Below are 26,755 nucleotides of genomic sequence, written 5' to 3'. Positions count from 1 at the left end.
GGTGGCTGTGCCTTCAGTTGCCTTGATCCCAAGCTCTGAAATTCCTTACATGCAACTCTCTGCCTGTCTCTCTTTCTTCAAGACACTTATTAAAGCCTACCTCTTTGTTCAAACTTTTGGTGGTCTGATCTAACATCTCCTCATGGGGTTCAGTGTTATATTTTGTTTTATAATGCTCCAGGGAAGCACCTTGGGACATTTCATTACCTTAAAGGCTCTATTTAAATATAAATTATTGCTTTATAGAGGCCAATAATGGAATTACCTGAAGTTAGTGAATCTGAGTCATGTGTGGCCGAGCTCTGTTCCAAGTATCGGCAGATCCTGGATCAGATCAAAGAAAAGGACGCCCAGCTCCGTGCTATTCAATGGGAAAACAAGGAACTATTAACAAAGGTATGGAATATTAATCACTGTGACACAAATTTTGCTGCAATGTGGAAAGTCAAGACACTACAGGCCTGGGACACACACTCTAAATTGAGTGATTGGTGCAATATGAAGGGAGTGCTGAATTGTTGGATGGCTATTAAACTGTGGTCTTATCTGCCTACTTAGTTGGGAGTTAAAGATGCATGCTTCCTGTACTGTCATGGTCCCCCTCAACCAACATCACCAAAAAATATCAGACTAACTGTTCATTTCATTACTTGTGAGAAGAATCTTATGAAAAATAAGTGCATGTCTGTTATACCTCAGCATACTTTCAAGTAAGTTAACATATGAGACACTTTTCTAAGATATGATAATGTGCCAAATAAATATGTATTCTTCGCTGTGTTATTGAACAATCATATTATTGTTCCACAATTCCGCTACTCTGCAAAATTCGCAAGACTTTTTTAATAATAACTATTTGCACTACAAGCTTATTCCAGTTTGCACTGTGCCTTTGGAAGTCAATGCACTCCAATGCAGCTCTGTTTCAAAATTATGACATTAAATCTTTTGGACTCATTGTGAACTGACCAGTCATTTTCTTTCAAATTTCTAGCCTTGGGGTAAACCAAAAACCATACATGCTTTTAAATCTGGAATAGAAACAGCATTTGCTGAAAACAAGAGTAAAAACCATTCTCTTTCTGAGACTTATGGAGATACAGTGCATTTTTTGTTTTCCATTCTTAGGTCATTTACTGTTGGGGTCGGATTCTCCGACCTTGCTCATAGCCGGGATTCTCCCGTCCCACTGCAGTGAATGGAGATTTGGTTGAGTGACAAATTCTCCGTTCTCGCTGGACGTGAATGGTCGGTGAATTCCGGCCCAGATCTCTGGTGTGAACCAAATGCACCAAATTGTAATCGGTCTGCACCCAAAAGAATGGGTAAATATTCAAAGTTGGGAAGGTTAGGTTAATTGGCCATGCTAAATTGACCCTTAGTGTCAGGGGGTCTAGCAGGGTATGTGGGGTTACGGGGATAGGACCTGGGTTGGAATTGTTGTCAGTGCAAGCTCGATGGGCCGAATCACCTCCTTCTGCACTGTAGTGATTCTATAACCTATGATATTATGCACATTTTTGAGTATCAGTATAAGTTATTGCAAAACATTTGTAAATTCAGCTGTCATAATCTCTATCCAGATGAGGGATACTATGTATGCTTAGCCCTGTTTGCTTCATTCTATGCAAAGGCTTCATTTTGAGATATTTCTGCCTTTGTACAATTACATTTAAATGCTAGATTGTAGGGGATAACTAACTCTGCTAAGCTGAACAATTGTAGCTAGCTTGACTACATGTAGAATCAGAAGGCATAACGGGTTAGCTAAAAATTGACTGCATTCCTGAAGGGTACACAATGCAGGCAATCAACAGTCGCATAACAGCAGCTGCAAGGATTGTTTTTCTAGACAGACAGTATGCAAAAAAAATTTCCAATAACGAGTTAAGGGTTGAAATATATTTTGGTTTTAGAGTGTTCAATTTCAGTTTTGAGTTCAGTCCAAGTTTAGTTCAACTCAGTTCTTAGATTAGAGGGATTGGCTTAGAAGCCATTCTCCAAGTTAGCTTTATTTTGCTTCTGTCGTGTTAATATTTTAAAGTTCTGTTCAATAAAAGAAATGATGTGGAGATGCCGGCGTTGGACTGGGGTAAGCACAGTAAGAAGTCTCACAACACCAGGTTAAAGTCCAACAGGTTTATTTGGTAGCAAATACCATAAGCTTTCGGAGCGTGCTGCTCCTTCGTCAGATGGAGTGGTTATCTGTTCTCCAACAGTGCACAGACACAGAAATCAAGTTACAGAATACTAATTAGAATGCAAATCTCTACAGCCAGCCAGGTCTTAAAAGGTACAGATAATAAAAGAAAAGGTACAGATAATAAAAGAAAACCATTTTAAAACTCGTACCAAGTGCTGTCCACTCGTCTCTTCAAATGAATGAATGGACCCAACACCAGATATGAAAACGTTAGACCTCTCACTGCTATCATATTTTTAAGACAGCCTAAAAATTGGAGACAACTTTCCATGTATGTGGCTATTATTGGGAAGCTTGTCTGCCACCTGCTCATAATTGAAAATTGCTCCTGTAGTCTTAGAACAAACTTAGTGGGGAATCTCTCGATACTTTTGGTGGAAGATCTACCAGGATGGTGTGTGGCTTGGAGGGGAAGTTGCAGGTGGTGGTGTTCCCATGCATTTACAGCCCTTGTCAGAATATGGGATAGAGTGGGTGTGTGGAATGTTATGTTTCAGAGGGTTGCCAAGGGAGAAGTAACCTGGCACAGGCAAGATTCTGGTGCCCTCATCCTCCCTCATGGTAAAAACTGAACACCTTCAAGAATTGCCTGATCTTGGGCAGAATTCTCCCATTTTGAGACTAAGTGATATGGTTGGGGCAGGAACGTGGAGTGTTTCCCACTGCGGTGGCCGGTGGGAAAACACACCAATTCATCTGGCCCCAAGCTCAATAGTTATGCACTCGAGTGTTTTATGCCACATTCAGTATTGGAACAGGTCCTTCATTTGCATTCCATTAACGGGATGTAAATGAGGTTCAAGCCAGCCTCTGGCAGATTTTCTTTCTGCTGCGGCAGGCACCATCCTGCTGCAAATTCACACCAGTGTGAAAATGATTACTGGGCCTCCCACCATATTCTTGCTCCCATGCCCACCATCAAACATGCCAGCAGGAGCTTTGGAGAATTCCGTCCTCTGTCTTCAAAGGTGATAAGAAGTTTAAAGTTGGGGACAGCCCCTCAGTGGCCGATACTCGGTGTGCAGTGTACAATGCTTTCTTTCCCCCAAAGTAGATAAGTAAAGCAGTTACGGCTGGCAGATAAAGGGTGTGCGCCAAATGGAACATGAGAGGTGAAGTAAGAGTTTTAAGGACATGAGCTTGTTGAATCATGGGAGGAGAGGCTTTGGCTTTGTGTAATGCAGTTTTGTGCATTACGGAAGCTACATAACATAATGCAGGATAAGGAGTTGGAAGTACCTTTAACCAGGAAATATTACTTCAAGATTACAAAGCTTGTGCTGGCCCCCAAAGTAGGCAAACAAGACAGGAAAGAGGTGAGCAGTGTGTTAATTTGCTTGCCCTGCTGAGGATATAAAACCTCTTGTGGCACTGTTCTGGAGTTCTGAGGAGTTGATGCCATCTCCCAATGCCACTACCCAATGCCATCTCCCAATACCACTTCCCAATACCATCTCTCAATGCCACCTCACAAATCGCCTCCCAATGCCACCTCCCCATGCCACGTCCCAAACCATCTCTCAATGCCATCTCTCAATACCATCGCCCAATACCATCACCCAATACCATCTCTCAATGTCATCTCCCTGCTGCGTGATATTTCCAGATGACCTGGTGGTGTCCACACTTAGGAATATGTTCATCATATATTCAGTACTCTACCCCTTCACCCAGACCCTGAGGAGGGCTTGGTGGCCTGAACCAGGTTATTTGTTCCCTGGTTGGGTGCCATGTCCTGCTATCCTTTGGGCACAGGTAGCTTTTGAATATCCCTAATTCAATCCAAAAATATATTTTTTTAAATTGGCAAGGCATTCAGTAAAGTAATTTGAGAGAAGTGAAGAAGCCAAACAGTATTCTTGGATTATGCTCCTCTCACTGTGCTGACTAATACAGCTTGAGGTGGAATTAAATTGCTGCATAGCTGTCCCCTGATATTCAGCTGCTCATATCATTAGATATGCAAATGAGCATATTGAGGAAACATCTAGTGTATCTATTTAAAACAAAGTTGTGAATGGAGCCAGGTATTGTATAATCTTCAGTCTTCAGCTAGTCTGACTCCAGAGTAAAAAATTTTAAAATACATCAGGCTTCCAGCCCAGACGATGGGGGCGATTCTCCCAGCCTGCTGCACTGCTTTAGCTTTAGAGACTCAACTAGAGGCCATTTAGTGGGCTCCCTGCTGCCCACCACAGCCTCCACAAGTATCCGGCAGTCGGATTATCAGCACCATTAGCTCTGCACCAGAAATCACACGTAGCTACATAAGTTATTTAAATCCTGATATTAATACATTTAACCTATGATTAGTGGGCTAAGGACTGAAGCCTCCAGGCATTTTAGAGTTTCCCCCACCCCCAGCCAGGAGTGGTTCACTCCAGTGTGGTTTACAACAGCTCCCCACGAGCAGGGAGCAGGGGGCCTGACCCCGCTGGAGCGAAGTGGGGCCATCAAGGCCTCCCAGAGGGTCAGGGGTAAGGAGTGTGCACCCAGGCATTGCCAGCTTGGCAATGCCAGCCTGGCCCCCAGCACTGCCCAAGGGGCAGAGTGCCAATGCCCAGGGGATACCTTGGCACTGCCCACCGGGCATTATACAGTGCCAAGGGTGCAGGGCCTATGGGGGAAGAGATCATGGGGGTCGGGGTACCGCTGTCACTCTGCACTGCGATCAGTGACAGAGGGAGGGAGGCTAGCGATCAGGGCTGGATGTCAGGTTGGGCGGGGAGGGGGGAGGGGGTCAGTCTGCCGGGGGGAATCAGGGCTGCAGGGGGGTGGGGGTTGGGGCTGCCGGTGGAGGAGTGTCGAGGCTGCCGATTGGGGGGGGGGAATCAGGAGATTGGAGCTGCGGGGGGGGCGGGGGGGGATCGAGGTGGGCCAGGGACGAGGGTGGGGTCGAGGCTGACCTGGACATATTCGGGGGACCAGCGATCGGGAGGGTTGGGGGCCGGAGGGGCAGCGTTGCGGGGTTGTGGGGCTGACCAGCGATTGAGCTGGCAGCGACCAGGCGGCTGGTCGCGCGGGGCTACTGTGCATGCACCAGTCTTGGCCCTGACAGATTGGCGAATGCACAATGGCCCATTCTGCCCTTTGCTGCCGGCCTCTTCAGCGGGAATAGGCACTGCCCACTGAATTTTCACGTGAATAATGCAGGTGCACAGAGTATGGGGGATTTTACTCGAATTTGACACTTGGAATTATTTTGAGAGAATCATCTGGGTTCAGAAATGAGAGGTGCTTTGCAAGCTGCTTGGCTATGTCATCAGCTATTCCCTCAGGCTTGAAGGTTACCAATATAGTTACAATTCTTAAAAAGGAAAATGACACAGAACGAGGGAACTATCTGGCCATTGGCTTTACTTTAGGAGATGATAAGATGCTTATTGTTTAGAGACTACTTGAGAGGAAATGCATTATCAGAGACAGCTAACTTCTGGGAAGCCAAACAAATGTGACAAATCTTTTTTGAAATAGTCAGGAGGTTAGAGGATGAGGGATATTGCCTGCCTGGGTTTTCAGAAAACTTGTAATAAGCTGCCAAAAACGACAAGCTTTGTACAAGGTACATGTTCTTGTGGAATTAGTTGGTAAATGCTAAATTTGCAGCTGACACAAAGATAACTAGAAAATTATGTTGTAAAGAGGGCATCTGGTGTTTGCAGATGAATATAGATAGGTTGAATGAGCAGGCAAAAATTTGGCAGATGGAGTATAATGTGGGATAATGTGAAGTTGTTCACTTTGTCAGGAAGAGTAAAAGAAAACAGAGTATTACTTTTACGGAGAATGGCTGCAAAATTCCAAGATGCAAAGGGATCGAGGTGTTCCAGTACGTGTGACAAAAAGTATTCAGGTACAGCAAGTAGTAAGAAGGCTGATAGAATGCTATCCTTTATTATGAGAAGAATTGAACATAAAAGTAAGGATGCTGTGCTTCAGTTGTACAAGGTATCGGTGAGACCTCATCTGAAATACTGTGTGCAGTTTTGATCTCCTTATTTAAGAAAGAATGTAAATGCATTGGATGTGGTTCAGAGGAGGTTTACTAGATTGATATCTGGAATGAGTTGGTTGTCTTATGAGGAAAGATTAGACAGACTTGTTTGCACTGAAGTTTCAAAGAGTGAAGAACGACTTGAATGGGCTACATAGAGTCCTGAATGATCTTGACGATATAGGATCCTGACTGATCTTGGGGCATCACGGTGGCACAGTGTTTAGCACTGCTGCCTCAGCGCCAGGGACCCGGGTTCGATTCCTGGCTTGGGTCACTGTCTGTGTGGAGTCTGCATGTTCTCCCATGTCTGCGTGGGTTTCCTCCGGTACTCTGGTTTCCTCCCACATTCCAAAGATTAAGTTAGGTGGATTGGCCATGCTAAATTGCCCCTTAGTGTCAGGGCCACTAGCTAGGGTAAATACATGGGGTTATGGGATAGGGCCTGGGTGGGATTGTGGTCGGTGCAGACTCAATGGGCCAAATGGCCTCCTTCTGCACTGTAGGATTCAATGACAAGGTGAACATGAAAGGGATGTTTCCTCTTGTGGGTGAGTACAGAACTAGAGAACACTGTTTTGAAATTAAGAGTTACCCTTTTAGGACAAGGGCTGAGGATTTTTTTTCTCTCAGAGGGTTGAGTGACTTTCGAACTCTCTGTCTCAGAAGGCGGTGAGGCAGGGTCACTGAACATTTTTAAGGTGGAGGTAGATAGATTCTTGGTAGGAAGGGGGTAAATGAGAATGTAGAACTCGAAACACAAACAGATCACCCATGGTCTTATTAAATGGCAGAGCAGATTCAATGGGCTGAATGGCCTACTTTAGCTGCTACTTCATATGTCTGTATGTTTGTCTGTGTTGAATTGAGAATTAGCTGAATAACTGGAGGCAGAAAATTATTGTCACAGGATTGAGATCTGCTTAGAGATCTGTTGTAAGAAGTTTAACAACACCAGGTTAAAGTCCAACAGGTTTATTTGGTAGCTCACCTGAAGAAGGGGCTTAGAGCTCCGAAAGCTTGTGTGGCTTTTGCTACCAAATAAACCTGTTGGACTTTAACCTGGTGTTGTTAAACTTCTTACTGTGTTTACCCCAGTCCAACGCCAGCATCTCCACATCATAGAGATCTGTTACCAGTGGCATTCCACAAGGATCATTGCTCGGACCTTTACTCTTCATTATTGATTTAACAATTGGTATTGGGAGAATAATAAACACATCTGTGGACAATACCTCATTATATGAGAGAGTTAGGATTGAAAGGAAAGCTCAACTACTTATGTAGATCTGGATGAGTTAGGGAAATGGCTCAGACTTGGAAAGTGATGTTGACTAAGAGAAATGTATACATGTCAGAAGGTTAATTATACAAACACCCTTCAGGAACTGAATAAAATGGTGAAAGAAAAAGCTTTGTGTTAAATCTCTAAAGTTTCATGATCAATGTTACAAAATAAAACATACCATTTTGTCCTTGTACAAGACATTGGTTAAACCTTACTGTGACTAGTTCTGTTCTCTTCATGATGCAGACCAAGATTCATTCTGTTTAAAACAATGGAAACCTACTTCAAAGCACTGCACAATAACATTGACAGAGATCAAAGGTTTTCAATGGAATACAAAGGGTTTCAAAGATTTCAGCTTGCTAGGAAGGCTCAGAGACTTCAGATCAAAGCTGTGTGGATACACTGAGGCTGACTGCACGCTATGGAGAAGGGAACATCTTGTCTCCATCAGCCAACTTCATAGGGGACTGCTCACACCTGCAGTTTCTGAAGGGAGAAAATGAAGTTTCTGCTGCAGAATGGAGTGCTGCTGCAATTTAAAAGCCTGCCTGATCGGGGGGTGAGGTGGGGGGTGGGGGTGGGGGGGGGGGGGGTGTTGGGAGGTGGGTGGCATGGAGATTAAAGTGACTTTTCCACTTCAAATATTTACAGCTGACAGGCAGGAATGAAGATATTAATCACAGTGGTGATCTTCAGGTCTGCCAGGCTGGAAGGGGCAGTCCATCCACGAGACCCCCATCCTGGGGGAGAGTGGCAAAGTCAACCACTTGCCTCAACCTAAGCCCCCCAAACCCCAGGACCCTTTATCAACCCTTTCCCTGTAGCCTGGCAGTGGCAGAGGACACATGCGCACTGGTTTTACCTCCTTAAACCCCCTTGGGGCCCAAAGTGCCAGACCAGGTTGTCAGCAATTAGGGTGCCAGGGGCAGTGCACTGTTCGCCCTGCTAAGGCACATGGCCTGACCTGCCAGGGGCCGGGGAGGATGCCCCATCTTTGCTGAGGCTTTGGTGGTGAACCCCTAGTCAGCAGTGGGTCACATTTCTGTTTTTGGGGGAAGGGGTCCTGACTCCGACATCGGAGATCAGCAGGTCTGGTCAATTGGTTTCTCGTGATTTGCTCATTTGCATCTTTCAGGGAGGTGAATCCCACCTGACGTACGCTACCAGCGCCAGCTGGTGTAGGCACTTGTCTCCATTCAGGTGAATCGCTGCCTTTCTGTAGATAATGGGTGGGATTTTCTGGTCCCGTCAGCCCAAAATCAATGGGCTTTTGGCCACTCTCCAAGCCACGAGCAGGACTGGAATATCCTGTCCAACGTATCTAGCTGTTTCGGAAGGATACGACAATGCGCCTATATCTAACATGTCAAATCAATTAGCCAGGAACAAGTACAGAAATTATCTGAGTTCCCAGAAAGTGTGAAATTATAATTATAGCAGTAAAAAATGTAAGTGACAAAGCAAGACAAGAGTTATGAATCTTTTCACTAATTTCATTTTAACTCATTTTCTTCCCTCTTTAATTAATTTATACCCATGAATATAAGATGAACCAGATTTATAAGCGAGTGTGGCGACTCGGGGGTTTTCACAGTAACTTCATTACACTGTTAATGTAAGCCAACTTGTGACACTAATATAAAAAATGTAGCATGCCTGTAGAGAGTGGCATTGATAGTGTATTGTATAACACTGCAACTTTTCACTGGCCTGAGCTCCTTTTGGATGTCATTGACATCTGCAGAGGAAAACAACATTTTAAAAAAGAGAAAATGTTCGTTTCCATAATCTTCCAGAACAAAATACAAATAATTAAATGGTTGCACAGTGGGTTGGTAACTGAAGGTAGTCGGTCGCAGTGAAAAAACTAATATGCAGGTTCAGCCTTCCATCACTCCTGCTATAATCAGAGTTTCCTCTTTACCCAGGTGTGCATTTTTATTTAAGTACATCCACTTTGAAGTCCTGTCGTTCATCATAACCAATTGTGAGTTTCAAGCTCAGCTCTCACAGACAAAATTATTCTCTGACTCATTATGAATCATCTGAGCATTCCACCCACAACTCTCGATGCAGATTCATGATCTGCATTAAAAAAAAATGATTTTCTAACGCCGTGCATTGATCTCTGCAGCTTTTCTCTTAGATTCTCGACAGTAAGTTGATTAAAGGGGCACTCAATTCACTGCAAATAATTTGCAACTTTTTTTTCGCTTGAGCACCAACTCATTGGCCCCAATCGTGGAGAAGGTGATGACAAGAAATCACAAAAGCTGGCATGAGGCAGACCTGGTAAAAAAAAAATGAAATGTTTCTTGTCGGTCAACTGTATGAGTGGCACAGTGGCACAGCGGTCAGCACTCCTGCATCACAGTGCCAGGCACCCGGGTTCAATTCCTCGGGTGAATGTCTGTGCGGAGTCTGCACGTTCTCCCCATGTTTGTGTGGGTTTCCACTGGGTGCTCTGGCTTCCTCCCACAGTCCAAAGAATTGCGGGTTAGATTGATTAGCCATGTTAAATTATCCCTTAAAGTTAAAGTAAAGTTTATTTATTAGTCACAAGTAAGGCTTACTTACACGGCAATGAAGTTACTGTGAAATTCCCCTAGTTGCCACATTCCGGGTCAATGTTCGGGTCAATGCACCTAACCAGCACATCTTTCAGACTGTGGGAGGAAACTGGAGCACCCGGAGGAAATCCACGCAGACACGGGAAGAACGTGCAAACTCCACACAGACAGTGACCCAAGCCGGGAATCAATCCCGGGTCCCTGGCGCTGTGAGGCAACAGTGCTAACCACTGTGCTACCGTGCCTCCCCTTAGTGTCCCAAAATGGATAGGTTAGGGCAATTAGTGGGGTAAATGTGTGGGGCTATGGGAATGGGGCCTGGGTGAGATGCTCTGTTGGAGAGCCGGTGCAGACTCAGTAGTCCGAATGGCTTCCTCCTGCACTGTAGGGGTTCTATGACTCCAACATGGAATGGATTTTGGCCGTGTCATCCCATGTTGTTTATGAACGTATGCACAGAACAGCACCTGATTCAATATCAATTTACACTTAATTGCAATCTCAGGTAGAGAGGATAGCCATTGTCAGAAATGGAGAACATCACAGATGTGTCAAGGGAACTGAAGAACATGGCTACAACACAGTAGGGAGAAGTACAGCCTTCATCTAACCAGAGTATGAGGCAACCCAAGAACAGATGATACTGACAAAGTGCTGAAAATTTAAAATATTCAATTTCCCAGCACTAACACCTGTCAGCTGGTATGGATTGAGGGACACTGTGAGACGTTGGGTAGACAGTTTATTCGTTGTGGTTCTGATGTTTAATTGCTTCATGTCTTTAGTTGGAGGCCAGTCAAGAAGCAGGAGCCGCAGCAATTCGGAGTGCCTCCCAGAAACTCTTCCAACATTATCAAAAGCAGATGGATGAACTAAGACAACAGCATGAAAAAGAGAAGCACAAATTACAGGTCAGTGCAATAAAGCATCAATCTAAATGTTACAAATTAAAGGGCATAGACAGAATGGATAAGACAAACCTCTGCCAGAATAGCATGTCTGTAGAGGACAATATATTGATAGTAATCTCCAATAAATGTTGGCCCAGGCAGTGACAGCCACATCCAATGAATGGATTGCACAGTGGCACAGTGGTTAGCACTGCTGCCTCAGAGCGCCAGGGACCCGGGTTCAATTCCCAGCTTGGGTCACAGTCTGTGTGGAGTTTGCACATTCTCTCCCCGTGTCTGCGTGGGATTCCTTCGGGTGCTCCGGTTTCCTCCCACAGTCCAGAGATGTGCAGATTAGGTGGATTGGCCATGCTAAATTGACCCTTAGTGTCAGGGAGACTAGCTAGGGTTAATGCCTGATGTTATGGGGATAGGGCCTGGGTGGGATTGTGGTCGTTGCCTACTCGATGGGCTGAATGGCCTCCTTCTGCACTGTAGGATTCTATGATTCTGTAATAAAAACAAACTTTGACAAGTTTCTATTCTTTGTCAAACCGTCAGGGAAGGGGACTAGAAGCTACCCATGTAAAAGATAGATAACATTATATTGATCTTCCTCAACAGCAGCTTTGATATTATCCATCTAGAGTCCCAGGCTAAGACTCTAAGGAGATGGGTTCAAATCTCATCACCGCAGCTGGTGAATTTTAAATTCAATTAATAAAAAAATCTAGAATATAATTCTCGTCCAGTAATGGTGATGATGAAACTATCATCGATTGTTGTAAAAACCTCATCTGATTCATTAATGTCTCTTAAGGAAGGAAATCTGCCATCCTTACCCAATCTGGCCTACATGTGACTCCAGAGCCACAGTAATGTGGCTAATTATTAACTGCCCTCTGAGATGGCTTAGCAAACCACTCAGTTCAAGGGCAATTAGGGATGGGTAACAAATGCTGGCCTTGTCAGCAACGCCCACCTCCCATGACAGAATAATAGAGGCCTGGGAGTAGATGGCAGGCCTGTCAGCTCATTTGTGGCATTGTCCATGTTGCAAGGTGAACTAAAACTATAGGGACATTACCAGAGTCGATGCCTCAAACCAGATTGAGATTGTACTCCTATAGACTGTAGGCTAAACTCTTGTTTAAAAGGTCAGATCAGCGCTCCCAGATACAATAAAACAACCATGAATCAACTACGGTTTGAGCATTGACTCCCCAAAATGTCTCCCTTTTTTTTCAGACTTTTGCTGAGGAGCAGGAGAGAAATTTGGAGAGAAGTGTGGAAAATTACAATAATCTGGTATTGAGTCTTCAGCAGAAACAGAACCGAGCCATGGAACTGGAAAAGCTGATAGGAAGGATGGAAAAGGTAAATGGAATGAGACTGAAGGAAGAGATTCTGTGTTGCTGTGGACATGAATCCGCAATATGTCTGCCTTCAAGTTTACTGGAAATGGGGTCCTGAATTTCCTGGGGAGACCTTTATGGGCGGCACGGTGGCACTGTGGCTAGCACTGCTGCCTCACAGTGCCAGGAACCCGGGTTCAATTTCAGCCTCGGGTGACGATGTGGAGTTTGCAGGTTCTCCCCGTGTCTGCGTGGGTTTCCTCCGGGTGCTCCAGTTTCCTCCCACAGTCCAAAAGATGTGTGGGTTAGGTTGATTGGCCATGCTAAATTGCCCTTTAGTGTCAGGGAGATTAGCAGGGTAAATATGTGGATGTTATGGGGAAAGGGACTGGGTGGGATTGCTGTCAGTGCAGACTTGATGGGCCGAATGGCCTCCTTCTGAACTGTAGGGATTCAATGATTCAATGTGCCGAAGAGGGCTGGAGCATAAATTCTACTTGCAAATGTCAACATCACTGACCCTGTTTGAAATTCAAGAGTGAGACAAGTTGAAATATTTCTGGCGGACATCCATGGAATTCTAAATGTCCCTGGGCACGCCTGACCCTGAGAATAAATTTTTTCAGTGTATATCAGAGGGTGTGGGGCTATCCTGAGTGTTCTTCTGCTTCAATATTGTTTCATGGGGCAGGAATTTACATTTTGGGTTGGGCTTCCCATGCTCTCTGTGTACTCTCTATGGACTGCCATTAGCAACCTTTCCCCTTGTATTTGTGGCTATGACACATCTTTCATCCCCTCATCCTGCAGCATAAATATCTCCCACTTTCTATGCCTTTTAGCTGGACTCAAAACGTCAGCTCTTTTCTCTCCTTACAGATGCTGCCAGACCTGCTGAGATTTTCCAGCATTTTCTCTTTTGGTTTCAATGTTTGAGAGTAGTTTCATAACTATCCTCTCTAGTAAGCAGAGTTCAAAGTGGTAGTTTTGGGGTTGAGATTACTCTTTAGTGATTAAGACATGATGTAAGCAATCTCACAGCACTCCAGGCCAGACGGTGATTAAGTTTAAGTTTAAGTTTATTTATTAGTGCCACAAGTAGGCAATTAAGTTACTGTGAAAAATCCCCGAGTTGTCACATTCTGGCACCTGTTCCGGTTCACTGAAGGAGATTTTAGCATGGCCAGTGCATCTAACCAGCACGTCTTTCGGACTGTGGGAGGAAACCAGAGCACCTGGAGGAAACCCACGCAGACATGGGGAGAACGTGCAGACTCCGCAGTGACAGTGACCCAAACCAGTAATTGAACCCGGGTCCCTGGCACTGTGATGCGCTATCAATAAGGCGAAAGACTACCGGTGTGCCAATACAAGTGTAGGCTTTTATTCACAACAGATTCAGGAGCAGATCCCAACAAATAACCGACCTGGACTGAACAAGGGGGAGGAGACAGCCACCTTTATACTAGGTGCCGAGGGGAGGAACCAAACCGGAAGGGGGTGTGTCCAGGTATGACAAACACACACAACGGTTGTCCAAATAGGACAAAGGCACAACTGAGGTCCACCACACACTGTGAGGCAGCAGTGCCCTGTGGCACCTGTGGCACCATGGTGCCTCTAACCAGTAGTTAGGTATGCCCCTAACCAGTAGATTAACCAGTAGTTAGACCTGTCAGCAATGCTTGGGACTTTTCCAGTTTGACTCCAGATAGCTAAAGAATTCATCCCCCTGTGGATACAGGGGTCTTTGCCTGGGCAAGTAATGGGATGTTTACAAGTGCATCTTCACTCTATGAGTTGGGGCCCATGGGGAGAAATTGTGCAAACAGGAAACTATCTGTGGATCAGAAGCTGGGCACAATACTCTTAAACATGGTCATGGGTTTGAACCTGCATTAAGCATGCAGCTAATCAAAGGAACTTGCTGCATTGCTCCAAATAGGAAACCTTCACCACCAGGCCCATTGGGATGCCCATATGGAATGCAAAGAGGAATGTTGTAGCAGAGCATGCCAATTTTCCTTCCATACACACTTTCCTCCATTGCTGTACCCAGGTTATCCAATTTACTCAGAAACAATAATAGGAAAGTCTTCTGTGCTTGCATTCCTGCATATCTTTCACCCTTTCACTCCTGCAGTTCAAAAATCTCAGTCTTTACAGAAATACCAATGATAAAATTACATATTTGAAATCTAATATTGTATTATTGAAGATGCATTAAAGACTGAGAAGCAAACAAAATGAGGGCGCTTTTAAGATTTAATTTCCTCTGGCATTGCTCTAGTTAGTACATTCACATACAATCCTTTTGTGTTCTAATTTAACACAATCTGTTTTATGCATTACCATCAGCATTAAAATAGCATGCAAAGGAAGCTTGAAGGAATATATTAACTGCCGCACTACCAGAGGAAATTAAAATCCCCTCCAGATCTTGAGTAAAGGCCTAAACAAAGGGGCAAAAACAATAAATTGGATGGTGTTTTCTCATTCCTAATGTCTTATATCTGTACATCTATATGAAAATTAATGTTAGCTCTATATTCTTTTAAACATTCTGCATTCCTGAAAATGTCATTCAAATATTTTGTGTAGGAGAAGAAAGATTTGATAGAAAGGAAACAGTCTGCGGAAAAAGAGATGGAATGGAAGATGTCTACTGCTACAGATGTTCCAGATAACACACTGAGGTTGGAATTTTATGATAATGACAGATTGCCATCAATATTTCAGCTTGACTATCATTGTTTAATGCCTTCCATCTCCTGTCTACAGGGATCATTTTTACCCACACCACTTGAGTGTCTATGGACCCTGCCCAATTTTCACATCCATTGAAATTGGTTTGGTTCTATAATGAGCACATCGGTTGCTCTGTCAGATCACTGCGCAAACAGTGATAGTAAACATAGTCCATCTTGTCTTTTTCTTTGCTTTTCTCAGTCTCGCCATCTCAATATCATTCTGGATCTTTTTGCAGAATATCTGTGACTTTTTTTTCTATATGACTCACAGTTGTCTACTGGATACACTTTCTCTACTTTTTTATGGCTTGTTTCTTACTGTAGGAGTCGGTCAGCTTAGATGGTCAGAGTGTGATACAACATACACTAACAGCATGGATTCAACTCCTGTACTGACTATGCTGGTTCATGGAAACCCGTCTTCTCACTTTGCTTACAGTGTCATGCCCTTCAACCTGTACACAACCAACTCTCCCTCTAATGGAGAGAGATAGCTATGGTACTTTGTGTACAATGGTTAATCACCTTACCCTTTCTTACGCTATCAGTCAGTGTCTTTAAAAAGAATGAATTTAGTTAGGAGGAATGCTTCAGCAAATAAATGGCTTGCTGCAGGTACATTTATGAATATTTGTACCGTAGCTGCAGATGAACACAACAAACTAAAGGGCCGAAAATAGTTCATCGAGTAATTCTCTACTGTCAGGCTGCAATTTATGATACTACCCCTGCCTCTCCACAAGCCTGTAATACAAACTCCTGGGGTGAGAGGAAAGAACAGAAAAAAACCCCGGCTAATTATGGAAAAAGAATTCAAGGAAATATCTCTTTGATCTCAAAGGAGGAATCACAAGAGGTGGCAGTGAGCAGGAGATTTATCTCATATATTGTGATGTCAACCACGGTTAGGAATTCATCCATCTCACTTTGAAAAGAAATCAGGGAAAAACTGAATGAGGCATGCCGGAAATGATGAGATTCAAAAGTGCTTCCATTACTTGGAAAAAAAACAAATAAATTAGTCAGGTATAGTTGTCTTTATTATCTACTACATTGTCACAGACTAACCCCGAGGATTAATTATGCTAAAAGTGCCATAAAAAGACAAATGGTAATTACCATAAGACATAGGAGCCATTTGCCCCATCAAGTCTGTGCCTCTATTTAATGAGATCTTGACTGATCTGATTAAATTTAATTTATTATTGTCACATAGAACATAGAACAGTACAGCACAGAACAGGCCCTTCGGCCCACGATGTTGTGCCGAGCTTTATCTGAAACCAAGATCAAGCTATCCCTCTCCCTATCATCCTGGTGTGCTCCATGTGCCTATCCAATAATCGCTTAAATGTTCCTAAAGTGTCTGACTCCACTATCACTGCAGGCAGTCCATTCCACACCCCAACCACACTCTGCGTAAAGAACCTACCTCTGATATCCTTCCTATATCTCCCACCACGAACCCTATAGTTATGCCCCCTTGCAATAGCTCCATCCACCCGAGGAAAGAGTCTTTCAACGTTCACTCTATCTATCCCCTTCATCATTTTATAAACCTCTATTAAATCTCCCCTCAGCCTCCTCCGCTCCAGAGAGAACAGCCCTAGCTCCCTCAACCTTTCCTCATAAGACCTACCCTCCAAACCAGGCAGCATCCTGGTAAATCTCCTCTGCACTCTTTCCAGCGCTTCCACATCCTTCTTATAGTGAGGTGACCAGAACTGCACACAATATTCCAAATGTGGTCTCACCAAGGTCCTGTACAGTTGCAGCATAACCCCACGGCTCTTAAACTCCAACCCCCTGTTCATAAAAGCTAACACACTATAGGCCTTCTTCACAGCTCTATCCACTTGAGTGGCAACTTTCAGAGATCTGTGGATATGGACCCCAAGATCTCTCTGTTCCTCCACAGTCTTCAGAACCCTACCTTTGACCCTGTAATCCACATTTAAATTAGTCCTACCAAAATGAATCACCTCACATTTATCAGGGTTAAACTCCATTTGCCATTTTTCAGCCCAGCTTTGCATCCTATCTATGTCTCTTTGCAGCCTACAACAGCCCTCCACCTCATCCACTACTCCACCAATCCTGGTGTCATCAGCAAATTTACTGATCCACCCTTCAGCCCCCTCCTCTAAGTCATTAATAAAAATCACAAAGAGCAGAGGACCAAGCACTGATCCCTGCGGCACTCCGCTAGCAACCTGCCTCCAATCCGAAAATTTTCCATCCACCACCACCCTCTGTCTTCGATCAGACAGCCAGTTATCTATCCAATCGGCCAACTTTCCCTCTATCCCACACCTCCTCACTTTCATCATAAGCCGACCATGGGGGACCTTATCAAACGCCTTACTAAAATCCATGTATATGACATCAACTGCCCTACCTTCATCAACACACTTAGTTACCTCCTCAAAAAATTCTATCAAATTTGTGAGGCACGACTTGCCCTTCACGAATCCGTGCTGACTATCCCGGATTAATCCGCATCTTTCTAAATGGTCGTAAATCCCATCTCTAAGGACCTTTTCCATCAATTTACCAACCACCGAAGTAAGACTAACCGGTCTATAATTACCAGGGTCATTTCTATTCCCTTTCTTAAACAGAGGAACAACATTCGCCATTCTCCAGTCCTCTGGCACCATCCCCGTGGACAGCGAGGACCCAAAGATCAAAGCCAAAGGCTCTGTAATCTCATCCCTTGCCTCCCAAAGAATCCTAGGATACATTTCATCAGGCCCAGGGGACTTATTGCCCTTCAGTTTATTCAAAACTGCCAATACATCCTCCCTCCGAACATCTATTTCCTCCAGCCTATTAGCCTGTAACACCTCTTCCTCAAAAACATGGCCCCTCTCCTTAGTGAACACTGAAGAAAAGTATTCATTCATCACCTCGCCTATCTCTACTGACTCCATACACAAGTTCCCACTACTGTCCTTGACCGGCCCTAACCTCACCCTGGTCATTCTTTTATTCCTCACATAAGAGTAAAAAGCCTTGGGGTTTTCCTTGATCCGACCCGCCAAGGACTTCTCGTGTCCCCTCCTAGCTCTCCTAAGCCCCTTTTTCAGCTCATTCCTTGCTAACTTGTAACCCTCAATCGAGCCATCTGAACCTTGTTTCCTCATCCCTACATAAGCTTCCCTCTTCCTTTTCACAAGACATTCCACCTCTTTCGTGAACCATGGTTCCCTCACTCGGCCATTTCCTCCCTGCCTGATAGGGACATACCTATCAAGGACATCCAGTATTAGCATACAGTGAAAAGTACTGTTTTAGTGCACTGTATGGACAGAGCATACCGTACTTAGAGAAGGAAAGGAGAGAGTGCAGAATGCAGTGTTACAGTCATAGCTAGGGTGTAGAGAAAGATCAACTTAATACGTGGTAGGTCCATTCAAAAGTCTGATGACAGCAGGGAAGAAGCTGTTTTTGAGTCGGTTGGTACATGTCCTCAGACCTCTGTACCTTTTTCCCCACAGAAGATGGTGGAAGAGAATATGTCCAGGGTGTGCGAGGTCCTTGATTATGCTGGCTGCTTTTCTGAGGCAGTGGGAAGTGTAGACAAAGTTGATAGATGGGAGGCTGGTTTGCATAATGGACTGAGCTTCGTTGGTGCAGGAGGAAGGGTTTTAGATTCCTGGACCACTGGGACCGTTTTTGGGGAAGGTGCGACCTTAAAAGCGGGACAGTCTACATCTGAACCAGAGTGGGACTAAGATCCTTGCTGGTGGGTTTGCTAATGGTGTTGGGAAGAGTTTAAACTAGTTTGACAGGGGGAGGGGACCCAGACTGTTAGCAGAATAGGGACACAACATAACATAGAAAAGCAATCAGGTCAGAAGAAATACAGTGGTAGTAAGTTTCAAGGGAGTAAGACTAGGCTGGAGGGTCTCTACTTTAATGCCAGGAGTATTGAAGGTAAAACAGATGAGGTAAGGGTGAGGATTGACACCAGTAATTATGATATAATAGCCATCACAGAGACGTGGTTGACTGAGGGGCAGGATTGGCAGCTCAACGTCCCGGGATATTAAATTTTCAGGCAAGAGAGAGGAGGGGGTAAAAGAGGAGGAGGCATTGCTTTATTAGTTAAGGAGGCAGTTACTGCAGTGAGGAGAGATGATATCTTGGAGGGGGCATCAAATGAAGCTTTGTGGATGGAGCTTAGGAATAAAAAAAGAACAGTTACATTACTAGGTGTTTATTATAGACCCCCAGATAGTCACCGGGAAATTGAAGAGCGCAATTCACAGAGGGATGTAAAAATAATAAGAGAGTAATTATATTAGGTGATTACAACTTTCCCAACATTAATTGGGATAGCCATCATGTTAAGGGCTTAGATGGAGTAGAGTTCTTTGTCCACAACAAATTTGAATTGCACCATGTTGTGGTCGCTATCACCAAACTGCTCCCCCACCAACACATCACCCACCTGTCCAGCTTCATTCCCCAGAATTAGGTCCAGCACAGCTCCCTCCTTTGTTGGATCCTCTACATATTGACCTAAGAAGTTTTCCTGCATACAGCTGTGCTGGACCTAATTCTGGGGAATGAAGCTGGACAGGTGGTTGATGTGTTGGTGGGGGAACATTTTGGTGATAGCGACCACAACATGGTTCAATTCAAACTTGTTATGGACAAAGAAATTGACAAGTTGCAGAAAAAGGTTTTGGATTGGGGGAGATTAGATTTTAACAAAATTAGGCAGGATCTGGCCAAGGTAGACTGGAACAAGTTACTTGTCGGGAAATCTACGGAAGAGCAGTGGGGGTGTTCAAAGATGAAATGGGGAGGATACAGGCCCAACATGTTCCTTTTAGGGTAATAAGAAGGTGTAACAAACCCAGAGGATCATGGGTGACCATGGAGACATTCAGGATACAATGAGAAGGAAAAGAGAGGCTTTTAGCAAGTATTAAGTCACGGATAGATGGATTTCTGATCGATAAGGGAATTAAGGGTTATGGGGAACAGGCGGGTAAGTGGAACTGATTCACTTCAGATCAGCCATCATGTTATTGAATGGCGGGGCAGGCTCGAGGGGCTAGATGGCCTACTCCTGCTCCTATTTCTTATGTTCTTATGTTCTTAAAGGGGAGTAAGTCTGTGGAGGCATTAGTGGAGTGCAGGATGGAACTTAAGAAATCAATTAGGAGAGCAAAGAGGGGATATGAGAAAGCTCTGGCTGGTAAAAGTAGGGAAAGTCCTAAGATATTCTCTAAGTATATCAATGGGAAGAGGATAACCAGGGAAAGAGTAAGGCCCATTAGGGACCAAGGGTGAAATCTGTGGGTAGAGACAGAGGAGATGGTGGCGTGTTAAATGAACGTTTCACATCTGTCTTCACCCATCAGAATGAGGAGGTAGTAATGGAACTCGGGGAGAGAGACTGTGAGGCTCTAGAGAAAATTATCATAGGGAGTGACAAGGACTGGAGGTACTGGTGGGCTTAAAAGTGGACAAATCTCCAGATCCGGATGTGTCCCAAATGACTGTGGGAAGCAAGGGAGGAAATTTCAGGGGCTCTGATCCAAATTTTTAATTCCTCCCTGGCCAGAGGACTGGAGAACAGCTAATGTGGTCCCACTATTTAAGAAAGGTTGTAGAGACAAACCAGGGAACTACAGACCATTGCGTCTCACATCTGTGGTTGGAAAACTACTGGAAAAGATTCTGAAGGAGAGAATCCATCTCCATTTGGAGAGGCAACATTTGGTCAGGGATAGTCAACATGATTTTGTCAGAGGGAGGTCATGCCTAACAAATTTGATTGAATTTTTTGAGCACGTAACCAAGTGTGTGGATGAGGGTAGTGCTCATGTAGTTGACGTAGTTTACATGGATTTCAGCAAAGCCTTTGCCGAAGTCCCACATGGGAGAGTTATTAAGAAGGCTAATGCACATGGGATACAGGGTGATCTGACAAGGTGGATTCAGAATTGGCTTAGCAGTAGGAAACAGAGGGTGGAGACAGACGGCTGCTTTAGTGACTAGAGGCCAGTGACCAGTGGCGTATCACAGGGATCCATGCTGGGCCGCCTATTGTTCGTCATTTATATAAATGACATAGATGACTATGTGGGGGGTAGGATCAGTAAGTTTGCTGAGAACACAAAGATTGGCCGGGTGGCTAACAGTGAGGTTGAGTGTCTTGGGTTACAGAAAGATACAGACGAGATGATCAAATGGACGGAAAAGTGGCAGATTGAATTTAACCCTGAAAAGTGTGAGGTGATGCACTTTGGAAGGAGTAATTTGACAAGGAAGTATACTATGAAAGGTCTGACACTGAGAAGTTCCGAAGAGCCTTGGTGTGTTTGTCCATAGATTTCTGAAGGGGGAAAGGCAGGTTAATAGGGTGTTGAAAAAGGCATTGGCACACTCACCTTTATCAATCGGGATATAGATATCAAAAGCAGAGAAGTCATGATGGCGTTGTATAGAACTTTGGTGAGGCCATAGTTGGGATATTGTGTGCAGTTCTGGCCGCCACATTATAGGAAGGACGTGAACTCACTGGAGGGGGTGCAGAGAAGATTCACCAGAATGCTACCTGTGATGGAACATTTAAGTTATGAAGAGAGGTTGGATAGGCCTGGGTTGTTTTCGTTGGAGCAGAGAAGACTGAGGGGTGACCTGATTGAGGTGTTCAAGATTATGAGAGGCATGGACAGATTGGATAAGGAGCAGCTGTTCCCCTTAATTGAAGGGTCAGTTATGAGGGGACAAAGTTAAAAGTGAGGGGTGGGAGATTTAGAGGGGATTTGAGGAAAAACCATTTTACCCAAATGATGGTGATGGTCTGCAATGCACTGTCTGGGAGGGTGCTGGAGGCGGGATGCCTCACATCCTTTAAAAAGTACCTGGATGAGTACTTGGCATGCCATAACATTCAAGGCTATGGGCCAAGTACTGGCATGTGGGATTAGGTGGGCAGGTCAGGGCATTTCATGCGTCAGTGCAGAATCGATGGGCCGAAAGGCCTCTTCTGCACTGTAGTAATCTGTGATTCTGACATTCACTACCATCTGAGAGAAGAAATTCCTCCTGATCTCTGTTTTAAATGGATGACACCTTACTCTGAGATTATACCCTTTGGTCCTAGACTCTCTCACAAGGAGAAACAACCTCTCAACATCTAGCATCAAGCTTCCTTAGAATCCTATATGTCTCAGGAAGGTCACCTCTCATTCTCCTAATCTCCAATACAAACGCAACCTACTTAACCTCTCCTCGTAAGAAAACCCCTCCATACTCAGGATCAACTTAGTGAACCTTCTCTGAACTGCCTCCAATGTCAATGTATCTTTCCTTAGAGAAGGAGGGGGGGGGCGCAAAACTGTTCACAATATTCTAGGTGTGGTCTAACTAGTACCTTATATAGCTTTAGAATCACTTCCCTATTTTTTTATTTAATTCCCTTTGGAATGAAGGCCAGCATTTCATTTGCCTTCCCATTAACCTGCTCAATTTGCATGCTAGTTTTTTTGTGATTTATGCACGAGCCCCAAATTCCTGTGTGGCTTTCTGCAGTCTTTCTTCATTTAGATAAGATTCAGCTCCTTTATTATCCCTACCAAAATGCACAACTTCACATTTTCCGACATTATATTCCATCTGCCAAATTTTTGCCCACTCACTTAACTATCTACATTCCTCTATAGCCTCTTTGTGTCATTCTCACCACTTGCCTTTCCACCTATCTTTGTGTCATCCACAAACTTGGCAATAGTACATTCATTTCCCTAGCCCAAGTCATTTATATATATTGTAAATAATCATGGTCCAGCACTGATCCCTGTGGAACTCCTCTCGTTATAGGTTGCGATCCTGGAAATGCCCCTCTTGTCTCAACTCTCTGTCTTCTTTCAGTTAGCCAATCCTTTATCCATGCTAATATACTATCCCCAGCATTGTGGGCTCTTATTCTATTAAGTAACCTTTTATGCAGTACCTAACTGAATGCCTTGTGGAAATCCAAGCATATTATATCTACTGGTTCTCCTTTATCTATCCTGCTCATTACAACCTCAAAGAATTCTACTAAATTTGTCAGGCATGATTTCCGCTTCATGAAGCCATGCTGACTCTGCTTGATATATTATGCATTTCTATATACTTTGCTATTACATCCTCAATAGCAGACTCGAACATTTTCCCAATGACAATTACAGTACTTCACCTCTTTCTAAGCAGTTGTTTCGCGGTCCAGAACTTGAGTATTGCTGAAAGAAAGAGATATGCTGTCAAAGGGTTTCATCTGACACTTCAGATGAATGCAAGATGAAAAGCTTTGACAGCATATCTCGTTTTTTCTGCAATTCTTCCAAGTGTTCATTAATTTCATCCTATATTGTGGACTCCAGAGAGGCAGCTTTCTGATGTTGCACTGATGGTAGAGATCCTTTCCTGCCATTTGTGCTTACAGGAAACTGAAGCGTGCACCCAAATTTCTTAACTCTGTTGTCAGTGATCAAAGCTCCAACCGGCAGTGCCAAAATGGAAATACCTTTTGGAGTAAGGATTACTAAGTCATAAGGCGGCATGGTAGCACAGTGGTTAGCACTGTTGCCTCACAGTGCCAGGGACCCAGGTTCGATTCCCGGCTTGGGTCACTGTCTGTGTGGAGTTTGCACGTTTTCCCCGTGTCTGCGTGGGTTTCCTCCGGGTGCTCCGGTTTCCTCCCACATTCTGAAAGACGTGCTGGTTAGGTGCATTGACCCGAACAGGCGCCGGAGTATTGCGACTAGGGGCATTTCACAGTAACTTCATTGCAGTATTAATGTAAGCCTTACTTGTGACTAATAATAAATAAACTAAAAATAATGTTTGAGGAACATAGGACATGGAGAGGAATGGGTCATTTGGTCTATCGAACCTGCTCTGCCATTCAACAAGACCATGACTGATTTGATTGTGGCTTCAACTCCACTTCCCTGTCTACTGCATCCTCCACCGCCCCCCCCCCCCACCCCCCCTCCCCACCACCCCATAATCTTTGACTCCCTTGTTGATGAAAAATCTGTCTAACTCTGCCTTTTATAAATTCAGTGACCCAGTCTCCATTGTTGTCTGGGGAAAATAATTTCACAGACTATTAACCATCAGCTAAACCTCTTCATCACGGTCTTAAAAGGGAGTCCTCTTATTCTCAAACTGTCCTCTTGTTTGGTATCTACCCTGTCAGATCCCCTCAGGACCTATAATTTTCAATAAAATAACCTCTCATTCTTCTAATGGGTACAGTCCAAACTTGTTCAACTGTCTTCATAAAATAAGCCCTTCATCCCAGGAATGAGTCGAATGATCCTTCTCTGTATTGTTTCTAATGCATCTTATTCAAATCAGGAGACCAAAACTATACACATTATTCCAGATGTGGTCTCACCAATGCCCTGTACAGCTGCAGTAAAAACTCTGCTGTTTTATATTCCACTCCTCTTGTAATATACGCCAATGTTCCTTTGTCTTCCTAATCACTAGCTGTACCTGCATGCTAACTTTTTGTGATTCATGTACCAGGTACGCTTTCTTCTTTCTCTTTATTTAAAGGTCTTTGTATTCTCACTAGCTACTGGAGAGGTTCCTGGAGGACTGACAAGGAGCTAATGCTGTTCCTCTGTTCCAGAAAGGAAATAGGGATAATCCAGGAAATTATAGACCCATGAATCTCACATAAGTGGTTGGGAAGCTATCAGAGAGGATTCGTCGGGATAGGATTTACGCGCATTTGGAAAAGGATGGCCTAATGAGGAAAAGTCAGCATGGCTTTGTGTGGGGCAGGTCATGTCTTAGTAACTTGATTGATTTTTTCGAGGAGGTGACGAAGGTGATCAATGGGGGTAGAGCAGTGGATGTTGTCTATAAGAATTTTAGTAAAGCTTTCGACAAGGTCCTTCATGGTAGGCTCAACCAGAAGATTAAGATGCATAGGATCAACAGTTACCTGGCCGCTTGGATTCAGAATTGGCTTGTCATAGAAGTCAGAGATTAGAGGTGGAAGGGTGTTTTTTTGGCTGGAGGTCGGTGACTAGTGACGTTCCGCAGGGATCCGGACTGGGCTCTTTGCTGTTTGTGATACATATATAAATGACTTGTATGAAAATGTAGATGGGTGGGTTAGTAAGTTTGCAGATAACACAACGTTAGGTGGAGTTGTGGATAGTATAGAAGGTTGTCAAAGGATACAGCGCGATAAAGATCAGCTGCAGATATGGGTGGAGAAATGGTAGATGGAGTTTAATCTGTGCAAGTGTGAGGTACTGCACTTTGGGAGATCAAGTGTTAAGGATAAGTATGCAGTTAATGGCAGGACCCTGAACTGCATTGATATATACAGAGGGATCTCAGGATTCAAGTCCATTGCTCCCTGAAAGTGGCCACACAAATAGATAGGGTGGGAAAGAAGGCGCATGGCATAGTCATTTTCATTGGTCGGGCATTGAGTAGAAGAGTCAGGATGTCATGTTGCATCTTTATAAAACTTTGGTTAGGCCGCATTTATTGACCTGCGTTCAATATTGTAGTTTTCTGTATTTATCAGTATTACATTCAATTCTGGTCACCACATTACAGGAAGGATGTGGAGACTATGGAGAAGGTGCAGAGGAGGTTTATCAGGATGCTGCTTGGATTAGAGGGTATGAGCTATAAGGAGAGGTTGGACAAAATAGGCTTGTTTTCTCTAGAGGCTGATAGAAGTCTATAAAATTATGAGAGGCATAGATAGGGTTGACATTCAGAATCTTTTTCCCAGAATTGAAATGTCAAATACTAGTGGGCATGCACTTAAGGTGAGAGGGGGAAGGTTCAAAGGAGATGTGAGGGGAAAGATTTTACAGAGAGTGGCAGGTGTCTGGAATGTGCTGCCAGGGGTAGTGGTGGAGGCAGTACGATGGGGACGTTTAAGGGGCTTTTAGATAAACACAGGAATATGCAAGGGATAGAGGGATATGGATCAAGGGCAGGCAGAAGGGATTCATTTAATTTGGCATCATGTTTAGCACAACATCATGGGCCGAAGGGCCTGTTCCTGTGCTGTACTGTTTGATTCTCTGTGTTCTATATAGATGGAGTGTAAGATTTGCCAGCCATTACATCTTTGGCACAATTCCAACTTCTATAGAATGTTAGAAAATGATGATGGGCACTTCCTTTATCTTTGCCACTGCATTCTTCTTTGTTCTGGGATGAAAGAAATCTATTTTCAGTCCAATTAAATCAATCAGCACTACCACCCCCACCCCCCACACACACCACCTCCCCCGCACCCCACCCCCCTCCCCCCACTACCACCCTCGGCTCACACACTAATTAGTGCCTCTAATTTCCCAACTTCTAATACTTTCTATATTTAAATATAAATGTTGCATGAATACTGGTATAGCAGTCTTTTTAGCTTTCTCATGAATCATTATATTCTTTTGCAAAACCCCTTCCTCAATACTACCAAAATCAACATACGCTTCACAATTTAGCTGCCCTCCCAATCTTCCCAAGAGTTTCAAAGCATGAGCCCCAATGTTTTTCACCTTGGTATTGGGGAGCTATCATTGTTTGGACCTTAATTCACACCCACAAGATATCTGTCTATAAGATGTAGGAGCAGGAGTAAACTGCAAAACCCCTCTAGGCAGCTTCAGCATTCAGTCAGATCAAAGGCTGGATTTTTACATTTT

At 44.1% G+C, this 26,755-nt stretch overlaps 1 protein-coding gene across 3 annotated transcripts in view; it reads left to right on the top strand.

The window, feature by feature from the left end:
- Nucleotides 1–26,755, top strand: part of LOC144498472 (coiled-coil domain-containing protein 68-like) — a 61,208-nt gene that overhangs the window by 22,560 nt on the left and 11,893 nt on the right. For all 3 annotated transcript variants that reach the window (XM_078219655.1, XM_078219664.1, XM_078219647.1), the window contains exons 4-7: nt 247–396; nt 10,844–10,969; nt 12,197–12,325; nt 14,905–14,999. In XM_078219655.1, coding sequence (XP_078075781.1) covers nt 247–396; nt 10,844–10,969; nt 12,197–12,325; nt 14,905–14,999 — 500 coding nt within the window. The remainder of the gene's footprint in view (nt 1–246; nt 397–10,843; nt 10,970–12,196; nt 12,326–14,904; nt 15,000–26,755) is intronic.

The sequence above is a fragment of the Mustelus asterias genome, chromosome 1, assembly GCF_964213995.1.
Source record: "Mustelus asterias chromosome 1, sMusAst1.hap1.1, whole genome shotgun sequence".
NCBI classification, from domain to species: Eukaryota; Metazoa; Chordata; class Chondrichthyes; order Carcharhiniformes; family Triakidae; genus Mustelus; species Mustelus asterias.
The sequence above is the reverse complement of the archived record's forward strand: the minus strand, read 5'-3'. Positions and strand labels throughout refer to the sequence as shown.